Genomic DNA, 22,708 nt, shown 5'->3' on the forward strand with positions numbered 1-22,708 from the left:
ATAGGAAAAAGCTCAAAGTACTGTTTATTGCCTGTATGTGAGCAAGCATTTGGAAAATAAGACTAATTACTAAACAGAAATTCAGACAGTGAAACTGGGTTGCAGTTTCTGTCCTTTAAACCACTAGACAGATATCAGATGCAGAACTGTGTGAAACAAGACACAAAGATGGCATCACAGATGACCAATAGCGAATAGAGAGAAATTTAGTATCAGACTGTAATCATTATAAAAATATTTAAACACAAGATAAATACAAGGCAGGCAACTGTTACTAACTTATCCATGAAGAATTCATGAAGAAACCAACATATCAGAATAGAAGTAATAATGCAATAATATAAAATAAATAAATAATTATTCTTGGCATTAAAAGAAGAGTTGATTAGTTTTTTTAAAAAACATCAAGTGTTGGTCTAGAAATGTTGAACTTAATTTTTTTTCGATTTGTACAGGGGTAACGCACTGTATTAAATATGTAAGGTCTTATCTACGTGGGTTTGATTACAAAAACTAATAAAGTATTATCTAAATAATAAAAAAATCAAGTGTTGCTAATCAACTCTTCTTTTAATGCCAAGAATAATTATTTATTTATTTCACATTATTGCATTATTGCCCCTCAACTGAAGAATGGATAGAGAAAATGTGGTATATTTACACAATGGAGTACTACTCAGCAGGAAAAAAATGGAATCTTGAAATTCTCAGGCAAATGGATGGAACTAGAAGAAACCATCCTCAGTGAGGTAACCCAATCACAAAGAGATATACTTGGTATGCACTCACTCATTTTTGATTTTTAGACATAGAGCAAAGGATCATTATCCTACAATCCACACTGCCAGAGGAGCTAAGAAACAAGGAGGGCCCCAAGAGAAGATTGCATAGTCCCATGAAAAAGGGGGTGGGGACAAGAACCCCTGACCAAATTGGAGCCTGGGGGCAGGGAGTGGAAGGAGCGCCTTCATCCAGTTTCTGTTCATAGCAGAAACAGACACCCACAGCTAACCACTGAACCATACTACTGGAAATCAGTTGTGGAGAAACAGTGAACCTGACCTACTGATAGAATGGAGACCCTAGTCAGAAAGCTGGGGAAACAGTATTGGACTAAACCAACCCCTCTGAATATGGGTACCAGTTAGGAGTCCAAGACAGTCTATAGGTCCTCTAACAGTGGAGCCAGTCTTTATAGATAGAGCACAAATGGACTTTGGGAGCCCACTTCTATGGAGGGATACTATTATAACTCAGAAACAGCAAGGAAGGCCTAGCCTCCCCCCCCCAAACAATAAGACAGACTTTGAAGGTCCTTGGTAGAGAGCCTCACTATCCCTGGGGAGGAGTTGGGGGGTGGGTTGGGTTGGGTTGGGTAGGGAACATGGGAAGATGGGAAGATGAGGGAATGGGGTGGATGGGTATGTAAATATGAGTAATTAAAAATAAATTAAAAAAATCAAGTGTTTGAGGGGAGAAGTTAAGTAAACTGAATGGATCTTGAGCATATATGAGTAAAGCTATTCTTTTGAAATACTTTTTTAAAATCTCAGGAACCCCCATAAAGAAAAAAAACTTAAGATCAAATAAGCTTCAAGGAATAAAGCATTGGAGTCCCATTACACTTTTCAAAAGAAACAAGCCAAGAGTGCCTGAAGTTAAATGCTGAAACTCTGGAAAGAAAGAGTGTTCTCAAAGCTTTGGCTTCTGTATGTTCTACACTTAGAGACCAGGTCAACAGAAAAAGCTTTGCTCTTACACATGATGTAGGAAAGTATACTCACAAATGGCATGACTCAGACAACTTCAAATACATCAAAAAGGACTAATAAAATGACTAAGAATGGACCATTTAATAATGCAGAAAAACACTAAAATGCTAGAACAAAATGAAACCCAGTTTGAAATATTATTTCCTATGAGATAGCAGAACATATAAAGACTAGATTACTCATAAATTTTATTGAGAATGCATACTAATTGCAAAGCAGGGGTAATTATCTATACAGGCTCTGATATCATATTATGAAAATTCTGTTGAAAATAAAAATCATGAAATGGTAGGCTCTGTAATGAAATGATTATTTATAAATCAATAATCCTTGATATGATGGAAGAGACAACATTGCTTGCAACATTAAAATATATTAAGAATAAGTAGTGTACATGAAAAAATAGACCATATGGGAAGCAGTTATATTACTTCTGAAGATTGCAAAGAAATATGAAGATGTAGAGAGTTAGTCAACATCCTTCTATTAGATACTGGTATCTTAAAAGGACGTCAGTTCTTTCAAAGTAAATTTACAAATACAGTACAACTCCAGAAAATATATGTAACACAAATAAATAAATGACCCAGAGGCATATATTGTGGTTTGAGCTTCAAGCTGAAGTTCAGAAAAGCAAAGCAGCCAGCAACTAGTTCTCATCTCTAGCTCAGGCTGTAAGGGCTGATTAATGAAAGAGCTCTTCACCAAGTCTCAAAGTTCTGTCTCTCCTTAGTGTGGCTGGAGAACAAATGTCCCCACTGAAACCTTGCTTACATACTTTCCTAATGTTGCAATTACAGGTATGAATTATAATTCTCTTTTACACTGATTCACTCTTGTGTAGATCTGGGTGGCCTTGGACTCACAGGGAACCATCTATCTCTTAATTCTGAGTCCTAGAATTAAAGGTGTCTACCACCACCTCCTAACTTCTGGCTGCTAGGATTAAAGGTGTGTGCCTGGCTTCTTTGGCTTGTGGCTTAATTTGCTTTTCTGAATTCTCAGGCAAGCTTTAATAAAACATAAATAATATGTCACTATTGGTAGAAAAGTTGATATATTCAAACATGCATGCAAGAGAAGCACAGAAAACATGGGAAATTAAAGATATCATAAAATTATGAGATGGCATTGGTCTTAAAATATATAAATATAAATTTTTTAGCCTTCATATTATATTTAATATTCATGGTTAATGTACTGTTGTATATAAATAATATATTAGAGAATGAAAATAGAATTAAATACTAAAAATATATAATAAGAAAATCTCAAGTAATTAAATAATAGATGACATTAAGACATCACAATAACAATTTGAAAAATACAGTTAGATTCAGAATTTATACTAAATCTAGGAACTAAATCAGCATATATGAATAAACTAAATATGAAGCATAAAATTGTGTATGACATGGTAATTCATTAGGAAATTTGCTTTGCACATAGAAATATATTGAGTTGTAAAATTATATATTTATAAGGATTGACCATATATAATAATATATTGTAGATACATGAAAATCAAGTTCTCATTGTTGGAAAGAGAAGCTATAAAAAAGAAGGACTTGAGGATTAGAATGAATGTTATGATGTTTGTTTTTTAAGTCTCATAGTCTATACATGGACTATGGACTATGGACTATGGACTATGGACTATGCCTCATAGTCCATGTATAAAAGAAAAATCCATGAGCATTGATGACTTTGAATGCTTTCAGAAAGTATGTAGTTTTCTACTGTAGTTCACTGAGAAGTTAAAACATGAATGAAACTGAGAAGGTGCTTAGAACTTGAATTCCAAATGTCATGCCAAAAATCAAATAAAAATACAAAAGAACACAATGTCCTTGGAGGATGAGTGAATACTAGTTCTGGGTCAAGATGAGCTATAATGGATGATGTGAGAAAAGAAGCCATGGGCTTATAAAGCAATAGGGACACAAACACAGACAAAGGAAACAAATTCTAAGAGGCTCCTGTGGCTGAATGTTTTGCATTGTACAATAAAATGAATAATGACAATGAAGGATTATTAAGTGTAAAACAAAATAATTGCTCTTGGTTTTTGATGATGCTAGTAATAATAGGTAAGCAATTACAAGGGAAAGAGACACTGTAACTTATTGTAGAATTACAGTCAATATGTGTAGAATGAATAATGGCAATATTGTGTCTGTTTGGAAAATAGAGCAGTAATAAATGTCAGAGGTATGACTCACAGATGATTCTAGAATAATGGACAGGAATATGCTGGAAAACTTTTGATGGTTTCACAGTATAACTTTAGAATATATTAGTCAGAAAAGAGGGAAAATTAACACCTTTATTCAAGGACATTGAAAGACTCAATACTTAAACATATTAAAATATTAATATCACAAGCAATAAGTTGGACCAGGACAGAGCAGTACCACATCTTCATGCAGTGTACTGAAAAAGGACTGCAATTACTGTTGTATCCTAGGCAAAGGAGTTGACATGACTGCCATAAAACTGTTAGCTAAATTCAAACTCAAGGGCACTCACCTGGTCAGTGATCTTTCTCTTTTTAAATTAAGATATAATTACATAATTTTCTATTTTCCCTTTCTTCCCTCCAATCGTTCCTTTGTACTATGCATTCCTTTCAACTTAAATCATGTATGTGATATCCCCATCAAATCCTTCTCAGGGCTCAGAGAACTCTGCAGAAAATGAGGTGGGAAAAATCTAAAACTAGAGTAAATGGAATAGACCAAAGAATAAAGATCTTCTAGACACAACAGGGTTAGCAAAAATATAAAATCTGAGAAACTATGGAAGCATGTTTAGAGCCAACATGGGTCTTCACCAAATGGGATCTTAGAGCTAAAACAAGAAGGGGACATAAGGCCCCTTCCATCACCCAGAAGCTATCTCTTAATGTTAGCCACTTGCAAATGAAAAATTCATTTTCTCTAGGTTAGTCTCACTGGGTAAACAAACCACTCTTAAAAGAAGGCCCAATATTCAGCAGTAGATGGCCAACACAAAATGAACTCAAAGACATCTTCTGAAGTTCTTTGTCTCATTATGTTAAGTCAGGGCTACTTTTTTTTTTTTAATTTCATTACATGCCTTTGCATATGAGTTATAGCTTCTGGTTTGGGATTTGTATGGGATTTCTGTGTGTGCAGATATATGAGTCTTTGTCTATATTTGTTTATTGTGCTTTTTCTTTGGCTTTTCTTGTTTGGTTGTTTTGTCAGAATCTGATTTGTTCATTTTGACATTCTGATTTTTCAATTTGGTTTATCTTATCGTATTTTATTGTAGTATTATTACTCAGACTCCGGATTTCTAACAAGACACACGAAGAGTGTGAGTGCAGATCAACATGGGAAGTGAGTGGTGGAGCAACTGGGAGGAGTAGAGATAGGGGAAATTAAAATCAGAATGTATTATATAAAAATACATTTTCAGTAAAAGGATAAAAGAAATCTTTAATGACTCTTTTTCCCTAATTTTATTATTAAATTATATATATATATATATATATTATATATATATTGATGTTTTGTGCGCCTATATATATATATATATATATATATATATATATATATATATAATATATACATCTGCTTAGAATATTTATTGTTTAGTCTCCAGTTGCATATTAATACATATGTATACAGTGTGATATATCGTGTGTGTGTGTGTGTGTGTGTGTGTGTGTGTGTGTGTGTCTGTGTGTTTGTATATGATTTGGGGGTTGACTACTTAGTCTTGAAAAACCAGAGAAGACTATTTCTTTTTTCTGTATTAAATTATTAAGGTCATATAAACACAAATGTTGCAAGGTTTCTGAGAGGCATAAAGTTAGAAGATCTGAAAATTAATTAGTAGTCTGGTGTCAATATAGAAAATTGGTTAAGTCAAAACTAGATTCTATGAATATAAAAATAAATTTAAATATTATTCAAGATTGTTTGGTAAGTGAAAGGACGGATTTTTAACAAAAGAAATTATAAAGGGAAATGCTAAGTTCCTGGTAACATTAAAATTCAAAAGTATAATAAAAATTAAATTGGGTAACTTAAACATGCAGCAAAAAAGCCAAAACAAACTAACAAAATACACATTTCTTTGACAGAAACTGGAGTTTGATTCTGGTCACCCACGTTAAGTAGCTCAAAATTTGCCTGTATTTCCAACTCCAGGCAATCTGAACACTTTTCTACACTACACTAAAGCATTCTAGGCCACACTCAAAAGCACAGATATTTTTAATCAAAGAAATCATTTTCAGTTTGCCTAAAGTTATTGAATGATTGAGACTTATTTGTAGAGGAGAGATAATATAAAATATGATCTATATCACAATGTATTTGAAGTTTCAATGGAATAAGAATCCTTGACCACTTTGGAAATCAGTATGGTGGTTTCTCAGGAAAATGGGAATCAGTCTACCTCAAGATCCAGCAATTCCTCTCTTGGGCATATACCCAAAGAATGAACATTCATACAATAAAGACATATGTTCAACAATGTTTATAGCAGCATTATTTTTGGGGGGGGTTCGAGACAAGGTTTCTTTGGACAAGCTTTGGAGCTTATCCTGGCACTCATACTGGAGACCAGGCTGGCCTCGAACTCACAGATATCCACCTGCCTCTACCTCCCGAGTGCTGGGATTAAAGACATGCACCACCAACTCCCAGCTGCAGCATTATTTGTAATAGACAGAACCTGGAAGCAACCTAGATGCCCCTCAACTGAAAAATGGATAGAGAAAATTTGGTGCATTTACACGATGGAGTTCTACTCAGCAGAAAAAGAAAAGAAAAAAAAAAACAATGGAATACTGAAATTCTAAGGCAAATGGATGAAACTAGAAGAAACCATTCTGAGTGAGGTAACCCAGTCACAAAAAGACAAAAATGGTATGTGTTCACTCATATATGGATTTTAGACATAGAGCAAAGGAGTACTAGCCTACAATCTACTCTGCCAAAGAAGCTAGGAAACAAGGAGGACTCTAAGAGAGACATACATGGTCCCCTGGAGAATGGGAAAGGGACAAGATCTCCTGAGCTAATTGGCAGCATGGGGGGAGGGGAGAGGGAGTTAGAGGGAAAAGAAGGAGAGGAAGGGAGAGGAGGTTATGAGAGAGCAGGAAGATTTATTCAGGGAAATAATAGAGGAGAGCAAGAAAAGAGACACAGCAATAGAGGGAGCCAGTATAAGTTTAAAGAGAATTCTGGCACTAGGAATATGTTCAGAGATCTAAAAGATTAATCCAAACTAAAAATCTAAGCAATAGTTGAGAGGTTACTTTAAATGCCATTCTCTGATAATGAGATTGATGACTACCTTATATGCCATCCTAGAGCCTTCCTCCAGTAGCTGATGGAAGCAGAAGTAGACACCCACAGCTAAACACTTAGCTGAACTTTGGAATCCAGTTGCAGAGAGGGAGGGGTGTTGAGCAAAGGGGTCAAGACCAGGCTGGAGAATCCAACAGAAACAGCTGATCTGAACAAGGGGTTGCTCATGGACCCCAGACTGGTAGCTGGGAAACCCGCATAGGACTGTTCCTGACACCCGGAATAAGGATGTCAGTTTGGAGGTCTGGGAAATCTATGGGGCTTCTGGTAGTGAATGAGTATTTATCTCTAGTACACGAATGGACTTTAGGAGCCCACTACACATACAGGGATACTCTCTCGGCCTAGACACATGGGGTGGGTGGGGTTTAGGCCCTGCTCCAAATGATATAACAGACTTTGAAGATCCCCTATGGAAAACCGTCACTTATATGAGCTTCTTCTTAGACTTCTATGCAGTTTTATCTTAATTGTCTGCTAAGAACTTTACATTGACAAAGGAATTGACAAACAACCACATTAAAAATGTTTGTTTTCTGTCTCTTCTCAGATGGTGAACTCCTCAAAGACACTGAACACTGCAGTCAACCATCCTCAATTTTAACCATCTGTGCCATGTATTGGATAGGAGATATAATGACCAAAACAGCATTAGTGACATCATCAAAATCCCAGACTGATGCATCAGACTTACCTCCTATGTCTGGACGAAGTTTGTTATCATATCCTTGAAGTAATGAATTCAGAATTTGTGTGATATCTCCTTCATGAATTTTTGGTGCCAAGACCCATGTTTTATTCATAGTTAAATCTTCATCATCTTCATCATCTGCTTTATCAACGCTAAACAATTCAAAGAAAAAAATATATAATAAATATTTCATTAAAATCTGTGCATTTGAATCATGTAAGTTATTTAAAAATTATTCTAACATATGGTAGTATGATAGCAAAAATCATATATATTACTTTAACATTATAATAACTTATAAGAGAGTTTTAAAATAAGAAATGCATTAAAATTAAAAATAATAAGCATACTAAATTAAATATTCAAAACATCTCAAAAAAATTTTGTGATTGTCAAATCAAAATAGAGACACTTGCATTCTTAATATATTTTTAGGGAACATGAAGGGCCTCAGTTACAAATATTAATAATTTAGTTTCAAATTGACATTCAAACTGAATGTCATAAGAAACTAGATAAACATAAATATCCTTACCCACAAAACGTAAATGCCCTTCACTGATAATGAAATTGATGACTACCTTATATGCCATCTTAGAGGCTTCATCCACTAGCTGATGGAATCACAAGCAGACACCCACAGCTAAACACTGAGCTATATTCTGGAATCCAGTTGCAGAGAGAGAGGAACACAAGTGTAATAGTCTAGGTAATATTTTAATATTTCCTGCCCCAGGTACATTCTTTTTAAAATGTTTGTTGATTCTTATTGTTTCTTTTTAATTTTATAAAGTGTATTATAAACCTTTGCAAATAAATAAAAACATCACACACTAAGGTTAACCAGACTTAAAGTCTATATTACTCAATGAACTTGTATACAGTTTGAATCATCACTCAGAACAGAGGAGGTGGATCTTCACATTAAATTTTATACTTTCACTAACATACATATTTGATGTATTTATCCATCACAAAAATCAAACCCGAAAACTCCAAGAGAAATTAGAACTTGAAAAACAATTAGCTTTATATCCTTTCTCCTAACTCATGCCATTTATATATGTTCAGTCCTTACTCTTCCCCTAACATTTAACTTTTCTTCATCCTCTAACCATCCTCTTCATACTCTAACCATATGTGAATTGCTTGCATCTATGCATAGAAACACAGCTACATTCATAATAAGCATAAGGATTTAGTTTATTACCATGTAATTCTAGAGATATTGAAGTAAGACAGATATAGATGCAGTTATACATATTTAGATACAATAAAACTAGAGAGTAAAGGAGTTTCTTTATCTTTGAAAACTTAATTACCCCATTCTTACTTGATGAAAATCTTTCTAGACTTGGCCATAGACCCCATTTTATTGTCTTTATTTATTCAGTGAATAAAGCTAACCCTAACATTGATAAACTCAAGAAAATGTACTGTTCCAAATTTCTTCCATCAATTTCCTTTTAGTATATTTAAACCATTATGCACTATTATTTCATATCCATTCTTGTCATCAAGACTTATTAGAACACGCACAGCTTTTCTTGTATAGTGAATTGTGCTTATATATTTGTATATTTCCTTGTATTTTTAATGTTGTGTTGTCAGATGACAATGAATAAAATTTTAGTTTCCAATCTGTTGAAACACTGAAAGTTGCACAATATTTAAAGGTGGGGGTCTAGTGTTACAAAGTTAGTTATTTGGAATAGGCTTTTGAAAGACATAGTGTGACAACATTCCCTTTGACTCCCTATCTTCTTGCTTCTAGCCTTCCAGGAGGTAAGTAAGTTGTCCAATCTTGCCTTTAGCTTTCCTGATATGTGGCTAAAAATAGATATTTCTCCACATATATTGACTGCATCCATTATTTTTCATAGTACATAAATATGATTAATGCATTATTAATATAATAAATCAAAGATCATCTCCTCATTAATTCTGATACTTTGAACATATAATGAGTATTTCCTTTTCAATATCTGTTTGTTCTTCTCTATCCAGAAATTATCAGTCTACTAGTTTCTGAATTGGCTACCCTTTCTTCAAGAGGATTATACAACCCTTAGACTCTAAAAGTCATAATTGACTCTTTAAATGGTTTTGAAATATAAATTATTTATCACAGCCAAGCAGAAATTTTAATGTCACATAAGTTTACCATGCCAGATGACTAGTTACTTTTAAGGTGGTTCCATCTTGTCAGTCTAAGAATGAGGGTGTCATGGAAAAGCCACACCTGAACTACAGTGGTCAATTAGCCTAGGTTTATAAGCCACAGATATTTCAGACTACTCAGTTACCACCATACTTTAACATTGTGTTTTCCTATTTGATTCATAAGAAAGTCTGTTTGACTTTCATTTCATATTTTAGGAAACAAATGGACATGTACTGGTTACTATTGCCTAGGATTGACTTCCCTAAACTCTCATTATTTTCTCTCACCGATGACACATCAAGTAAGCAGGCATCCTGAGCTGCTCTTTGTACTTTCCTTTTATCTCTTTATATTATGATGAAATTAAAAGAAACAGAATGTCCTTTTTTGTACAACCTCAAGAAATATCCTTTCTAGAGTCACAAGGTAATTGCCAGGCCACAGTGCCACGCTTTTGCCCAGTTAGCTGTATTCTATTACATTACAGACAGGAAACAACTATTGAGGTATTGACCCAACAAACATCAGTGGTTCTGAGATTCTGACTTGCACTGCTCAGTAAAGACAATGAAATACTGTTTTCACTGTGGGGAAACTTTAAATGAAGATGAAAGTTTCTACTGCACTTCAAAGAATGCAATAGCAATTACAAAGAATGAAAGGTAAACATATTAAGAAATAAAAGGAGCTTAGGCTAAAGATAACCTTTATAAGAAAAACAAAAGCCAAATGCAGGCCAGAGCGTGCCAGGTCATGTGTCTTGCAGCCCCTTAAAAAAACCTAGCACACGTCATCCTGACCTCATCTTGACCACGCTCTGACAGGCATCGTCAGGCATACCTGTAGCCAGCTTCTAGCAGGTGTGGCTTACATTGTCCCCTACATAAACATTCATACATATGGACTTATTAGATTTCACATAAGTACCTCATTGCTTGAATTGTTTTAAAAGTATTTGGCACATTCACCTCACTGAGCCTAATATTATTTCCTTCAATATTTCTCATTCTTTTCTCTAAAATAAATAAGCACATATTTAGTAATCTAAGACAATAAAAACACTGAAAATCTTGGAATCTAGGCTGGTGAGACATCTTGGAATATCATTATACCAATTATTACTAACTGAGATATTATTAATAAGCTATGTTTTAGACTTCCTTTCATCTCTCATTCCCACTTGCATGGAAGAAATTCTTTAATGGATATGAAAGGGCCAATGAATATATAAGCAGCTCACCTTCTATTGAAATCTGATTGTAAAAAATCTGAATAAACTAAAGGATTTTCACTCTAGTTTGTATGATAACAGCATTTTGATAAAGAAAGAAAAAAACACACATTCATGGTGAGTTATTGTCCCCTTTCCCAAGCAACACAGAAAATTGACCTCGGCAATATTACATAGCTGTTTCCTGATTTTATCTCAGGGAAGAAAGGAATTTCATTAGTGCTAATTTCTTTTGTTTTCCATTGAATCAAATTTTATTCTGATTTTCCAATTTGTTACTCAATGATCAGTTCTAATTTCTTTATACCTTCTCTTCAAGCTATCCAAATCAGTTTCAGAATATTCGTTAAGTATCTTAATACCATATTGGTCTTATTTGGATAATTAAAAATCACAGTTTTCAAACGTAATTGTTACACTCTATGGAATGTGTAGATATTGCAAACAGATGGGAGATTACCATAAAATTGACATATATTGGACACCTATTTGTTTGAAAGAACTAAATATTCATTACTAATTTTTCTTTACTAACACTAGAAGTGTTTCTGGATTCATTCTCAGAGATGTCTATAAGTAATTTGAATTCATACAATTGTAATATCAATGAGTCTTTCTGTCTTGATTATATAATTTTCCTAGTTGCATACTACTGATGATCTCATTGTCATTAATTGACATTGTGCATACCAAATACCAATGAATTTAAGGAACTATGCTATAAAGTATCTTGTGGAGGTTCCTTTCACATGTTATGCCATGTAATTTGCATTAATTATGGGGAAAACACACATCTCCATTTCATAGATAAGAACAGGCTTGTTTTATAGGACAACACTGGTTAAATAATAGAAGTCGGATTGTTTTCTTTTGTAAAGATTCATATAAGCTGAAAACATGTTATTATTTAGTTCCCTAAATCATTGGATTTATCTTTACTGAATAATCCAGATGGTGGGATGTGGATTTGCTACTTTGAAGAGGCACAATATATGGTATGTAATTAGGAAGCTGGTTAGATGATATTAAGTTTTTAAAGCTTCTTCACTCATCTTTTGGTTCCAAGAAGGTAAAATAATAACCTCAAGAGATCACACTCCCAAAAATGTGAATATCTATGAATCACACCTTCTCTGGGAAAAGGGCTTTCTAAGGTACTCAGTCTCCAACACAGAATTTTCATTCATTTATGAAGAAATTACCATGTATTGAAACATGTGAAACTCTGGAAATGAAAAGACAAATGATGAGTCATTTCTGACCTAGTGAATATTTCTTAGAACAGGTCAGATAAGTTCAAACAAATGATACGGAAAAACTCCAAACATAACGGTCTTTATTGAATTAAGAGATGGCATGCATTTTAAACAACATGAGTACATTTTAGCAAGTAGGAAAATACATAAAAGATGCTACTCCTTTAATCAATTAATGTTTATAGATAATCTGAAAAAAGGCTAGGAACTTTTCACAGCAGTTGAGAATTCAAGCAATTGTCCAGCATGCATAAGGTCTGGAATTCAGTCTCTAGGATTACTTAACCAAGTCTATAAAATACTATGAACATGATATCTTATGAAAAATAACATTAGGCTGTTTGTCTCTATCATCAGTAATACATAAAATGATTGGAAAACAGATAGCATGCATACTTAATATGCTACACAAGTGAGACTATAGAAGATTTTTAATAGTAATATACAATTTTCTAGTACATAATTTGTAATATTTATGCACAGAAATCAGCTAATACAGTAGACATCACAGCCTGGAAATGAACTGTTGCTTCATCTATACAAAAACTGCTCTGAATTGAATTTCTAATCATAGAAAAATAAATGATTAAATGGAGCTTTTCATGGGGAGAGATAGGGCATTATTCTGTCAACAAAATTGTCATGACAGCTCTGAAATTTGCTGCTAGCTCAGTGGCCTGAGAAAATTGCTCTCCAGTCCATCCAGCTGCTAGCACCAGGGAGCAGCCCTGAGACAATACAGACACTCTCTATCAGTGGCTGCTTTCAAGTAATAACTGAACATGAGGGGGCAGGACTGAATCCACTCCTGTTCAATGCCTCTCTCCTCTAAGGCATCCTGGTAACTAGCTGTTTCTTAGAAGAATGCCAAGAAACTCCCAGGAATTCACAAGGATGATCCAAGCTAAGACTCCTAACAATAATGGAAAGGGTGCCTGAATTGGCCTTCTCCTGTAATCTGATCAGTGACTACCTTAATTGTAATCAGAGAGCCTTCATCCAGTAACTGATGGAAGCAGATGTAGAAATACACAGTCAAGCACTGTGCTGTGCTCCAGAAGTCAATCTGAAGAGAGGGAGAAGGGAATTATAAGGGGGGGGTGTCAAGATCATGATGGAGAAACCCACTGAGATAGCTGATCTGAGATCATGGGAGCTCATGGACTCTTGATCAACAGTTAGGGAGCCTGCATGGGACCAACCTAAACTTTCTGCATGTGGGTGACACTTATGTAGCTTGCTCTGTTTGTGGAGTCCCTAAGAGTGGGATCAGGACCTGTTCCTGGTGCATGAACCGGCTTTTTATAACCTATTCCCCACTCTGGGATGCCTTATCCAGGCTTGATGCAAGGGTAGGAGCTTGGCCCTGCCTCAACTTGATATGAAATACTTTGTTAACTCCCATGGGAGGCCTGCCACTTTCTGAATGGAGGAGTGGAAAGGATAGAGTGGAGGTGGGATTGGGGGGCAAAAGGGAAGAGAGGAGGAAAGGGAAACTGTGGTTGATATATAAAATAAATGAAAAAACTTAATAAAAAAAAGAGCAATGTACTCTGGAGATATTCAGTCTAGAGTTCCTCTTCCCTCTCCAGGTTCACAGGTATCAAGTATGTGTCTTTTCACAAAGCTCCTCTCTTCTATTTGCCACTCCTTGCTTTAACTTTTCCCATAACTTTCTCACAAATACCTCAAACATTTGTTTGCGATCCTTTTCGCATCGGCATTATACTCTGAAGCTTCTGTATTTCCAGTGTTTTATAACTAGTTACTGAAGAAAGTTTTGAGTCATGTGTCATGTCTTCCTAAGCTGTTACTGTAATGCACAATGCAAAGTTCTCCGATGACACATTATCGCACATGAAATAACTCTGATGGCTATATTATTTATTTTTCATATAGCAAGTGCTTTTACCTAGTATTTACGAGATAATTTATGTAAAAACTAGTGAGGCTCTGCAATACAACCAGGAGAGGGGTCATGTTTATCACTATGGTAACATACATGTGCCTCAAGCAAATCAAACAACCACCGCAGACCAATGTTGACATATAAGATGAATATTCTTAAGTATTCTCAGGCCAAGACTATTGTAGACATGTTTCCCTGGAATAGTTTTAAACAACTCTCTCTCACTTTCAAAATGACCTAGTTTGGATGATGAATTATAGAGTAACTTTATAATAGTTCACATAAAAAAGGCATTGTGTTCTGATTCTGACACCCTGGAGAACCTCTTCCATTAATCTACAAGGAAAGAGTGTAATCCAGACCAGTTTAATGAATTGCCCAAGGAATTTCTCTAACTTGGAAGGAGTATTGATCTACCTGTTTCCCATGGTTTGAAAGAAGGTTATAATTTCAAGTGATATCCACTGATAGGGTCATAAATTTCATATAGGTATTCCCTATATATTTTCTCGGGAAAAGGCAGACTCATTAGTGCTTATTGCATCAAGTATATATGGAAGAAATTCTCTGTGTGATAAATATAATACATATTTTGCTACTGCTACTCACATCAATACTTTGAAATTATTTGATTACTACATCATCACAAGAAAAATCCTATTACTATTACTACTACTAATGTTTATTAAAATATCACATTTAGTAATTTATATGATCATTGCTATTATTTTTTGAGATAATATTGACTTGGCTTTTCAGAAATATGAATGAGTAATAGAGATTAAATGATACAGGATAAGTGTACTTAGACAAAAACCTGCATTGGCACCATTAGACATTTTCAAAGGAAATAATAATATACACATAAATTGTGGCTACAAGTTTTGATCTTATTTTAACATCATTATGTACATTTAATTAATTTAAATTTTAATTTTAAATAATGTTAATATTAATAAGTGAAACTAACTAGATTATTTGGTATAGTCATTAGTGTTGGTTTATTGAGGTGAGAAAGGAATAGGGATTAAATACACTTTCAAGAAAATGTGAATATCAAAATATAGATGTTACATATTTTACTATTTTATAAAACATTCAGTAAACAAATTCAAGTCGGGACTTCTTAATTTAATTTAAATGATAATTAAATAAAGGCACAAATAATTTCTGTAAAATTTCTGTAGGCATTTGATTGTCAGCTTGTAGAGCTGGGGATGAATGAGTGGGTAAAATATTTGTTAACAAGTGTGAGGAGCAGATTTCAAACAAAAACAGGCAGAGTTGTATCAGTCTATAAACCCAGCAATCATACATGAGATAGAAGCATGAGATTGTTACTTCACATTTTAGGAATTTTAGAAATCTTTTAGTAATTCCAAAACCACAGATAATAATACAACTGTTAATTATGTATGAACCCAACAACCATTTATGAAGTAAAACCATTTGATTTAATATCTTTTTATTGCTAGAATGTTATAGTAAACTTAATAATGTTATAGCTATCATATTTTACAGTATACACATTTATAACTAAATAACATATACACATATTGTACATTGACACATATAATCACATAATTCATTTTTAAATATAATGAATGTTAAATACTACATAATTTCCTTGGATTATAGGAAAGTAGGTTACTGATAATAATACATGAGTAAAATGGAATAATGATGAATATATAGCACCTATTTATTTGGACAAATTTGTAAAACAACTGACCTTCTGTGAATTATAGTCTATCTTCAGTTTCAATGCTGCTTTAACAAATGATGATATGTTACTTGCAATAACCTCTGGGTAATTATTATCGGCTTGGCATATTTCTGAATGATGAGCATAGGGTGAATACAACAATACCAGAGGAAAACTTATAGGAGATAGAAGGTTTGGTGTCTGTATTAGCTTTAATTTTTTAATGAGATTCTGAGGCTTGAACAAGTCATTAAAAGCTTTTGATTCAAAGTCTTCTTATATATTTGAAAATCTTTAGATACTGGAAGAATACTGCATTTGAAAGGGTACAGTTTTATGGTACTCTGAATTTCTCAGAAACCATTTAGAAGTTGTGAAGTGGAAAAGAGCTTCCCAAACACCACTGTTGACTAGCTAGGAGACTTCTAACACTGAACCATAAAATGAGCAAGGGTCTGTACACATCTGGGGATCTAGAAGATGACCCTGTCTATAGTCAGAGGTAAACTCTCTATGAAGATTCAAACAAATGTACTGGCAACAGATATGGGGTCCATTCAGAAAACCTCTTGCATAAAACAAAATGAAATGAAATGAAAGTTAATTCAGTGAGGCTTTTAAGAACAGCAAAGAATAACTAACAGCAATAATACACACTGCTGTTTTTACTGAAGCACAATAAGTACTGTACTATGAAGAGATCCACAGCTGCCGAACTTTGATGACTGAATACATAAGTGATGTGGAGAATAGTTGGAAAAAGCATAGTAATTGTTATATATGTATCATGTACATATACTTGGCTTGCTTAGTTTGTTTGAATACAGTTTTGTTTTAGGAAAAGATTACTTATATAATTCAAAATACATTGACAAACAAAATTAGAGGGGAATAAAGGATATGTGATGCTTCTTATACTAATTGGTAAGAAAGAAACAAGAAAAACATGGTTCCAAAAGCACAAGGGAAACAAAAGAATGAAACATTAATTGAACATGTAAATAATTGTCAAAAGTAGTTTTACAAGTGCCCCTTATTCCATCACCCACTGGAAATATTCAAGCAATATTTTGTACAGAAGACAATGATAAGTTTGGGATAAATAATTACTCAGAATCTTTTACTACTGGGGAAAGATTTAGACAGAAAAACAAAGTGAGTTCATATTTTCTAATATATATTTCTCTAAGCTAATTTTGACAGGTTTGGTTCTACTTTGCTCAACTAAACTAATCTGGGGAGACTCAATATTTTATGCTCAATAATTATTAGGTATCCAATTTTTCTTGTAGATATTCTTATTCAAAGGAAGAAATTATATAGTCATAGTAAATCCAAAATTTTTAAGGCCCTCATCTTCAAATACGCCATGACACTGTCAGGGTAATCTCTGTGGAGTAGTCTTATTAGAATCAGGCTTTGTAACTTCAGGCCAATCTTTTTCAGTCCATGCTTTCTTACTGCTGTGCCTGTAAACATTCAGCACTTAGTGGTTAAATATGAACAATTCCTCCTCTAAGTACCAAAGAAATTGTTTACAAAGAAAGGAATTATTGTCCTCAAGATAATCTTAATACATAAGCTCTTTTTTATTTCTGAACATACATTCTCAAAGGTATCCCTCACTGTTGGAGTTTGCCTCTTGTTTTCTGATGCAACCTCATTGCCTACAGTGCTACACAGCACAAAATAGGTTCTCAGTTATTACTTGTTCCATGACTGAGAAAATTTAAATTTAAGGTCTACTTTTATAAGTTAATAGAAGTAAGTTTCTGAAAGGTTTGAAGAGCTCACCCAAATTCATACTTCTAGTTTCAAGACAGAATTCACCAGAAAGTCCCAAATTATAAAGAAACTCTCAGAGATATCTATATATGCAATCATTGTATCACTGTACTTAATGATCAACACAATAGCCCATGAAATGTTGTAACAATATAGGGCATGTGATGTATATATTATCTCCATTTTCAGAGTTCTGGTTCCTAATGTAATGGGTTTTAGGTCACTTGGAACAACTCCACCAGACTCTACAATCTACTTTCCTATACCCAAACTTTTGTCTCCTCAAACATTTATTAACCATGCATAATGCTTCAGCTATTTATATTACTTGCAATATATTTGATCATCTTCTGTGAAAGTTTAATCTGGCCTACAAATTCCACACCCTCAAGAATAGGGTATTTTTTCTTATTTTTAAGTTATTTCTGAAATCTGCACATAATTAATTGAATGCTGTATAACAAAACCTTGAGAAAACATTTGATGTATATATATATATATATAGATCCCCATTGCCATGCTAGGGCCCCCAAACGACACACAGAGTCTTATGTTAGTTACAATGCTGCTGGTCAATGACTAGGATTCTTCATTTGCTAGCTCTGCCCTAAGTATCAATCATAACCATTAATCTATATATTTTATAAGTACTTATCTTACCGAGGACACCAGCCTTATGTGTCCTCTCTTCCTGGTAATCACATGGCAACTCCTCTTTGCTACATTTCCAAGAATCCTCCTCGACTCCTAGCCCCACCTATCTTGCTTCCTTATTGGCCAACAGTGCTTTATCAAACAATATGACAAACATATACACAGAAGAACCTCACCCATCATATATATATATATTTCTCCCTTTCAGAATATCAACTCCAAAATAACAATTAAGGTTACAGATCACATGTTAAAATTTGAGCAAAATTTGTTAAGTACATTAATTTATATTTCCTCCACAGACTCCACCTGTGATCTGCTGCTCATGAAAAGCCAAATAATCTTAATTTTTTATTTTCATTTTTATTAGATCTTTGAGAATTTTGAACAGTGCATTTTGCATTTTAGTCATATTTATTACTAACCTCCATTTCCACAGAGATTCATTTCTTTCCCTACATACATAACTCTGTGTTCTTCCTCTGACCCCTTCAAGTACAATTTGTGCTGTCCTGTTCTTTTGGATGTATTCCCATCCAGTGGATTATGCTCCACTGACCAAGGTGCAAAACACTATAAGAAAACTGACTCTGTCTCTTCTAGCAGCTATCAATTGCCAAATAGGAGCATGATTTCAAACCCACCTCACCTTTCAATGCTGGGTTTTGTCAAAAGTCCACTTGTACATGCTGTCATGACTCTTAGAGCTCTTCTGTGCAAATATGCCATTGTATCTGAATCATATACCCACTTCAGCATTGAAAGTTTTTCTGCACCTTTTTCCACAATGTTTCTTGAGCATATAGGAGACAGTGTGACACAGGTGTCCCATTTATGACTGTACATTCAACACTCTTCCATTCTCTGCATTTTTCCCAGTTGAATGTCTCTGTGTTAATCACCATCTAACTCAAAATACTCTTCAGAAAGATTTGAAAGATGCATTTATCTATGGGTATTTGTCTTAACAACATGCCCATATAGCAGAATAATAACAGATTGTTCTGCTATAAGTCCTATGACCTGGGTACCAATATATCTGTTTATCCAAAAACAGTGTTTGGTATGATTTCATCTGGTGGAGTGAGTTTTTAATTTAACCATGAAGTGATGGGTGTCTGTTCTCTGACATTTATGCCATTATTATACGAATAAGCATTGCTCACAGTGCCAGCCATTGTAGAGTGGTACAATTGATGATGAATTTTATACTCTGACAGTATGTATTGATCTTCCTGGAATTACAAAAGATAGACTTCAGATGTGACTGTTTCAGGTAAGTTTCAGTTCCATTTGTTTGGATCAAGTACATAGTGTTGTCAGTAGTAGGGTCTTACCAGAAGTTTCAGAAGGGTAACCAAGAACATTGGCATTGATCTGTAATATAAGAGAGACTATGGGACTTCACTTGCCAACAGCTTCAAAAATAGTAACCCATTCCTGACACTAGGCAGCTTGTAACGTCTTCTATATACTAAGAGTGTTGTCATCCAATACTAAAGTAACTCATTTAAACTCTTTGTATATGTGTGCATATATTTTAGTAATCTTCCTTACAATTTTTTTTAAATATCATTGGTTTTAATTTTCCTTTCTTCATTCACAAACATGAGAAATAATCCAATGAGCAGATTGGTCAAGTAGCCATTTTCAGCAAGAAAATGGAGACCTTTAAAAATATTTCTCAAGAATGTGGAGGGCTGATGAAGAAAGCCATCAAGACGATGCTAGAGAAACCTACAGAAACAACTGAACTGACCTAGTGAGAGCACACAGACCCCAGTCATAAAGCTGGGGAACCAGTATTGAACCAAAATAAGCTCTTTGAATGTGGGTGCAGTTAGGAGGCCTGGACAATCTATGGGACCTTTAACAATGGAACTAGTATTTATCCCTAGTGCACAAATGGACTTTGGGGCCCGTTCCCTATAGAGGAATACTACTTCAGCCCAGATACACTGAGGAGGGCCTAAGCCCTTCCCAAAATGATGTGACAGATTTTTATGATCCCCTATGGAAGGCCTCACTATCCTTGGGGAGTAGGTGAAGGGTGGGTTGGGGGAGGTTGGTGGGAGACATGGGAAGATGGGAGGAGGAGGGAACAAGGGGACTGACATGTAAAATAAGATTGTTTATAAATAAAAAAATTAAAAAGTAATACAAACAAGAAAAAATGTAGCAAGAGGATCCACTACCAGATGAGGATCCTTTGGCCAGCAAGGAATGCTAGGAGAAGGAGTTCATTTTTTTTTAAGGATTTGTCCCCTAGAAGGAATACTCATGTTCAAGTAGATGTTCCTACAGCTGTGCACATACTTACTGTCAGTGCTGTGTGGACATGGTGGAGAAAAGAGTAAAACAGAACACATGAGGTTGGAAGGGAGTAGTGGCGGAGGATGAGGTAGGAAATAGAACAAAAGGAATGGAGGGTGAGCTTTATCAAACACAGTTACATTTTGCCTGCCATGACAAAACACCATGACATAGACAAATTGTGAAAGAGTTTGTTTTGTCTTACAGTTCCTTCAGAATGAGAGTCTATCACTGCCAAAAGCATTGTAGCAAATATCAGTCATGAAAACAGGAACAGGAAGCATAGAGCTCAAAACCTCAGCCACAATTAGAAAGCAGAAAGACTGAACTAGAAATAGTTCCAGGATTTTAAAATTAGTGTGTGCTCCAGGGACTTACTACCTGTAACAAAGTCATAAAAGTCATACTTCCTAAACCTCCCCAAACAGTGCCACCAGGTGGGGACAGTTGTCAAATACCGGAACCTATGGGGACATTTCTTATTCAAAACACCCATGCTATGCATGAACAAATATGCTCAAAGAATAAAAAATATTAATAATGAAACTGAAAATTTCTTACCTCAAAAAATCATAGTAAGTCAGTAAGAGCAAATCAAACTCCCAGAATTGAAGGATATAGAAATGTGATGAATGGAAAAAAATGACTAGTTAATTTATAAATAAAACATGAATATCTAGCAAATTGTATTGAAATTGTGATTAACTCAGTTATAGTAAATAAAAATCATATTTATAAAAGAAAATTACAGATACAGTTCATTTCAAAAATCAGTAAACTGCCAACTATTAAAGATCACACAGAAAAGACAATAGTGAAAAAGTTAAACTCTAATGAGAAAAATTACAACTGACACATGACAAAGTTCACTTTAAACAACACCGGAGACAAGAAAGAATTGTAAAACACAATAGGAGTATGAGAATTCAAAGATGGTAACAGGCAAGGAAATATATGGAATTAGGTTATCATTCACTAGTAGTAATGCATAATACATTGAAATCCAACAAACCTTTTGAACATTACACTGGCAAAATATTAAATGGTCCATTACTATTTAGAAGATAGATAAGTGGCATTTTACAATCATTAATATAAGTGGCATTTTACAATCATTAATATGCTATGAGAATCATTATGTGTGAAGTAATTTGGGAATATTGATTAATTTATTGAAATAAGGTCATGTATATTATTTATATATGCACATCTATGTACAAAAATCATGTTCAAAAATTGAAATTCTTTTAAAGAATATTTTAACAAATCAGAGTTTACCTGTAGTATAAAATACTAAACCATTAAACAAAGGATATAGTAAATGCATTCATCTATAAATATGTCATTTTTTCATCTTGTATGTTCAATTGATGTTGTTAATCTTGGGTTGTTTTATAATTCTTATTATTTGAAAGTCTCACACCCTTAAATGTATTTTGATCATGACCATATATACTACCTAACTCCTAACCCCCATCTCGCACCCAGCTTCATGTCCCCTTGTTATGCTTTGTTTTTATTTTTCATACCCTGTAAAGACCTACTAATGCTACTCTTGCATACTCGGATAAGTGTGTGTCCACTGGGGCATGAGCAGCCTACCAGCAGCCAGGTCCCCAAAGGGACAGTCTATAGCCCTCTCTTAGCATCTATCAACTGCCCACACTTTCTCCCATAGGTGCAAGATCTTCACAGTTCATTGCTGTTTTCAAAAAGATTTTGAGAAAGTCCTAAACTTTTGCAATGTAATTTATTTAATCATATTAAAACTATCATAGTGAAAACTTTTTCACTAATGAGAAAGGATTGTAGCAGAGTAAGTTTTTTTTAAAAAAACATGACTAGAAGCATATATTTAGTGGTAAGTTAGAAAGAGAAAA

General features: G+C 34.2%; 1 protein-coding gene across 1 annotated transcript in view; it reads right to left on the minus strand.

Annotated features, from left to right (window-relative positions):
• Gabrg1 (gamma-aminobutyric acid type A receptor subunit gamma1) overlaps positions 1 to 22,708 on the minus strand; it is a 69,991-nt gene that overhangs the window by 38,095 nt on the left and 9,188 nt on the right. Inside the window, exon 2 of the mRNA XM_027390835.2 lies at positions 7,815 to 7,963. Within this exon, the coding sequence (XP_027246636.1) occupies positions 7,815 to 7,963 (149 nt within the window). The remainder of the gene's footprint in view (positions 1 to 7,814; positions 7,964 to 22,708) is intronic.

The sequence above is a fragment of the Cricetulus griseus genome (assembly GCF_003668045.3).
Source record: "Cricetulus griseus strain 17A/GY chromosome 1 unlocalized genomic scaffold, alternate assembly CriGri-PICRH-1.0 chr1_1, whole genome shotgun sequence".
Taxonomy (NCBI): Eukaryota; Metazoa; Chordata; class Mammalia; order Rodentia; family Cricetidae; genus Cricetulus; species Cricetulus griseus.